We start from the raw sequence: 5,148 nt of genomic DNA on the forward strand, positions 1-5,148 counted from the left end.
GCCGCCGCTGCCACCGCCAGCAGCGGCAGCGGGACATCCTCTGCCCTCGCGACACGGCGCTCCCTGGGTTGAAATCACGGCTGGCTCGACATTTCCTCCCGCTCGCCCGCGCACCCCATCTTGTACATAAGATATGAAAGAAAGAAGGGGCGAGTGGCGCTCGGGTGGCACGGCGTTGCGCATTCGCAACTTCGGAGTTCCCCACTCGGATGCGCGTGAGGTGTGTGCGTGTACGTGTACGTGTAGGCCGACACGGGCTGGCAGCCCTTGGCTCTCCGTGCCTCCGGTGAAGGCTCCAACGGGGGGTGGGGGTGGGTTGGGTTGGGTTGGGTCGGGTCGACCGCTCTGCACATTACTTTGCTTGTTCGGCTTGGTCGACCATGCGCATGCACTCTTTTATTGTTGTCGTTTTGGGCCCATCATTGGCGGCGGCGGCGGCCAGCGGTGGAGCGCGTGACGGTGCTTGCAGGAGGTGTTCGGAGCGGGTAGGGCGCGCAGGAGGTGGCCACGCGGGCTGGGGTCGGGGGTTGCCACCGTACGCAGCGACGTTGCGCTTTTGCAGAGACGATCAGAGGGGACGAGGGGAGGAGATAGATAAGGAGTAAGATAGGTAGATCGATAGAGGGGGGAGGGAGGAGAGTTAATCGCGTTAGGGGAGAGGGGGTGCTGTGTGTTTTGCGTTTGTGGTGGAGGTGGTACATGAATGGAGCGCACTGCAATGCGGATCCCAAAAAGGCACCACCGCGGCACGAACGCGTTGCGTATGTATGTATGTATATGTGTATTTTAAATGACCTGAGCACATGTATGTATGCATGTGCGTATGTAATTATGTATGGCACGACCACAAGTACATGTGTGTATGTACGTACGTATGTGCGTGCTTTTTGGGACCAAGTTGGGACCAGGTTGCGTTGGGAATTGCCCCCCGTTGGGGGCTCCCACCACCGCACAAAGGTGCTGCTGCTGCTGCTGCTGCCGCCGCCGCCGGTGTTGTTGTTGTTGCTGTTGTTGCCCCAGAACGGTGCCCATGGGGTGGTGGTGATTTCTGTTACCTCGGACATCAGGATTGGGATTACCCGCAGCGACATACAGACACACATGGTGGCGGGCGCATGTCGCACGACGTGTTGCCGGTTTTGCGCGGCTTGGCTGCAGCTCCGGACCCTACAGCGGCGTTGGGGGATGCGAAGTGAGGTGAGGTGAGGTGAGGTGAGGTGAGGTGAGGTGAGGTGAGGTGAGGTGAGGTGAGGTGAGGTGAGATGAAGCATCGAGACGACGGCCGTCGGGCGCTCTTGTAACAATGCATGCATGCATGCAGCATATATGGCATGGCAGGCTGGCGTGATGTCGGCTTTGGCGTTCGTGATTTCGTGTGTCGTAGAACCACATACACATACACGGCGAACCACACGCTCACATGCGTTCGGGGGGGGGTGCTGATGAATGAGTCACCAAGTGCCGTCAAGTAACCCCCCCATGGGGCTGCCGATGACGACGGCAATAAGAAGGACGAGGGGGAAAGCGTCACCGACATCCGCGCGCGCGCGTGTGTGTGTGTGTGTGTGTGTGTGTGTGTGTGTGTGTGTGTCTCTGTGTCTGTGTCTGTGTGTCTGTGTGTGTGTCTGTGTGTGTGTGTGTGTGTTGTACACATGTGGGACGGGGTGCGTGTGTGTATGTGTCGCATGTAATGTACGTGTGAGTGTTTTAACTTTGTAAGTTAATTGGCGGAGTGAATGAATGTGCGATATCTAACCTTCTGCGTATATCTAACCTTCCTGTGCGCAAAGACTGTCCACATCGAATATTTATTTCCATGTATGTATGTATGTATGTATGTATGTATGTATGTATGTATGTATGTATGTATGTATGTATGTATGTATGTATGTATGTATGTATGTATGTATGTATGTATGTATGTATGTATGTATGTATGTGTACGAACGCACACCTCCTACCGGGGGTGGCTACATTGGGCTGTATCCCACACTGCCGCCCGGAGGACTTAGGTTCGTTGCGGCTCTTAAATCGGTTCGGTTCGTCAAAGCTGGGCCAGGCTTGGCAACACGGCAACATGGCCTTTCTCTGGGGTTGTTCTGTTGGGCCTTGGGCAGGAATAAGCTGAGGTGTGGGAGACAGATGCGGTGTGTGCCGGCGAGTGATTCTCGTAGACGCGATGGAGGGGGAGACCGCTGAGAATCTGTCGCTGTCGCTACCGGTGATCCCGACCCCGTGTAATGATCATTTGAATACAGGAATGCTGGTGATTGTGATGGTGATGATGATGATGATGATGGTGACGATAAACGTTTCCTGGAGCTATCGTCGTGGCGTCCTGTCCCTTGGTAGCAGCCGCCGCCGCAGCAGCAGTAGAATTCTGCTCTAATGAATGAAGACCCAAACCTCCTGATACGCAGAGATTTGAGGTCTGGTGCGAGCTTTGACATCAGATGGGCGTCGTGGCGAGGAGGGCGTCTGCTTGGAGGGCCCCAGGCCTGCAGTAGACCACCTGAAGGGCCTGTGGTTGACAGACGATGCAGCCTTACAGTTCCGAGGAGGAGCAATGGAAGGTTTTGAAGGTTTTAGAGCGATGGACGCGGACGCGCGACAAAGTACTGCTGTACGGTAAATAGTTCGATTGACTTGCGGGCGGTAGGCATATTTGATAACGCTAAAGCTATAACTTCGATATGACTAAAAACGTACAGCAGGAATTGTGGTAGCGAGATGACAGAGCGGCGCCCATCGGTCTTGCTTCGCGGCGCAGTCACGTTTGCACTTGTTGTCACGGTTTATGTCCATGCGCGGGTACATGTTGCATCCGGAGGAAATAGCTGGAGGAATTTCATCAGCCAAACTCCAATAACACCAGCTTGGTGGGTCCCTGTGCGGCGCCGGCCAACATAGGGTCGATGCCATCCCACCCTCTACCTCACTTCGACGCATGCAACCTTTTCATGTAGGTGGTCAGATGCTGCTTTGCAGCTTGTTGCATTTGCATTACAGCTTGCGGCTGTTCTCTACATCTGGCTGCCGGTGGGCTACAGCATCGACCAGAAGAAAACAGTACTGGTGGAAATTGTCGGTGAGCCTATGACCAATGAACAACCAAAACAACTGCGAACTATTATCCATTTAACTGGCCTGACTGCTGACCTTTCTTATTCCGTTCCACTGTTCCTGGCCGTACGGGGTTCCCTACCCAACCAGAAAATCAGGGCCTGCATCGTGATCCAGCCCAGCTGTGTCCCCAAGGAGTCGTGAGCTCCAAGCAGTCGTAGTTGTAGCAAGACACCGCCTCTGTGCACTGCTTTCATTCTTACCTTTGCCGTAGCCCTCTTCCAAATCGTTTTGACCGATTCCTCTTTCAAATCGTTTTGACCGATTCGTCTCTCGTCCCCGCTGACAGGCCTCCCCTGGATCGGCCAATGGGCTGCCGTGATCGCGGCTGACGTCACGCATCTGGCCTTGGGCAGCGGGCAGCGGGTCCTTGTCTTCACTTCCTTGGCGGGCGGCTTGGCTGGTTTCGGATTGCTGTACAACTGCTTGCGGCGATTGCACCCGCTGCTGGTCCGTTTGGCGCGCGCGGAGGGGACCCTTCGGAGCGCCGGCAATGCAACCTTGCTGCGAACAGGTTGGTCTCTGGCCTCAGGAGGGGGAGGGCATAAGGGGGATGAGGGGAATGGCGTTTGGAAGGGCAAGGGATTCGTTACCTTCTGTGTACACTGCCTCGTCTGTCTGCTTGCTTTCACCCTTTGGGAGGTGTTGCCTTGCCAGGCAGACAGAGAGAGACCGACAGACAGATAGACAGAGAGACAGACAGCTGCTACCGCGTGGGACTGCTTGCCTACTTCTCGTATTACCTAAAGCGCCGTACACTACGACAAAAACCTTACGTTGAAACCTTTTGTTGTTCGTCCACACCTGATGACGACCTACGCAGCTCCCCCCCCCGTGTAACCCCTCCCCACCCCGGGGTGGGGGGGTGGGGCCCGAGCACTCTCTCTCTCGCGCGCGCTCCCAACACAGACACACACACCCTCTCACACACGCCCTCTCACACACGCCCTCTCACACACACACAAACAGGAACCAGCTGGGTCACCGCCTTTGCGCTCTTCCGCCTGCCTACCTCCATCTCCGCCGGACTCTGCGCCGCGCGTGCGACGGCGGACTTTTCCGCCGGCGTGATGGCGGTGTACGGCACGGGCTTCAACGCCGCCATCAATCCGTCGCTCGGGCTTCTGCTGGTGGACATGGTGCTGGCCGTTGCGATGATCAATCAGTTGAATGACGTGGGTTTCGGAGCCACGATGCTGTTGTGGCTCGTAGGGCTGATTGCTGCCACACACACACTGCTCATTGTCAAGGGGTTCTGTATCGCGCTGGCAATGGCGCTGGCGATGCGGGCCGCGTTCAAGTTCGTGCCTGAGGAGGACGATGAAGTCGCGGCGGCGGAAGCTCTGCTGGATAAGAAGAAGAAAGCCGACAAGTGGGCCTGACGAGTGGGCCTGAACTGCACACAGGACCCCTCGGGATATTCCAAAGTTGTTACATCACGATTCTCTTTAGATTAAGAAGGCTCGGACAGTCCTTTCTCCGCTTTAACGCACGGATACACACAGGTCCACATCATATCAGATCTGGAACAAGCGATTTTCAAATGGACCTGTGGATTCTCAAAGGTGTGTGCCTGTGGACGCACAGTTGACGGATTCCTTGCTAGGGATACCAAAGCAGGAGACATTTGTCCTGCCAGCACCTCGGCAGCCTACAGGCGTTAGCACCTATTTTGCACCTGCTTCCCAGAAAGGTTTTGAGCTGAGCTCAATTCCACTCATGATGCTGTACGCAAAAGATCGCCCCCAAGAGTAACAAAGAGCGCCTGCAGCAATGGATGTTGTCCAGACGGCGCCGGGAAGTCGTCGCCGCCGGGTTGCTGCGAGGCAGGTCGTCCACAATCCCACAGACAGTTGAGAATGTACGGAACTGCTTCCACGGCCCAGACCGGTCTCGCGGCCACAAAACGCTTCAACCCTCTTCACCCCTGACACGGCGGCAACCTCAACAGCCGCACTGCAGCAAAGGCGGGTCGGCTGTACGGCAGCGAACCCCCAGATCCTCGCCGTCTCCTCCTCCTCCTCC

At 56.2% G+C, this 5,148-nt stretch overlaps 1 protein-coding gene across 1 annotated transcript; it reads left to right on the forward strand.

The window, feature by feature from the left end:
- Positions 1–133: 133 nt before the first annotated feature.
- VOLCADRAFT_117480 (uncharacterized protein) lies at positions 134–4,505 on the forward strand (the record flags this gene model as incomplete). Its single annotated transcript, XM_002950030.1, has 4 exons — positions 134–220; positions 3,010–3,088; positions 3,413–3,637; positions 4,093–4,505. 4 exons carry the CDS (start codon positions 134–136, stop codon positions 4,503–4,505), a joined length of 804 nt encoding a protein of 267 aa, XP_002950076.1.
- Positions 4,506–5,148: the final 643 nt, after the last annotated feature.

The sequence above is a fragment of the Volvox carteri genome, assembly GCF_000143455.1.
Source record: "Volvox carteri f. nagariensis unplaced genomic scaffold VOLCAscaffold_17, whole genome shotgun sequence".
Classification (NCBI taxonomy): Eukaryota; Viridiplantae; Chlorophyta; class Chlorophyceae; order Chlamydomonadales; family Volvocaceae; genus Volvox; species Volvox carteri.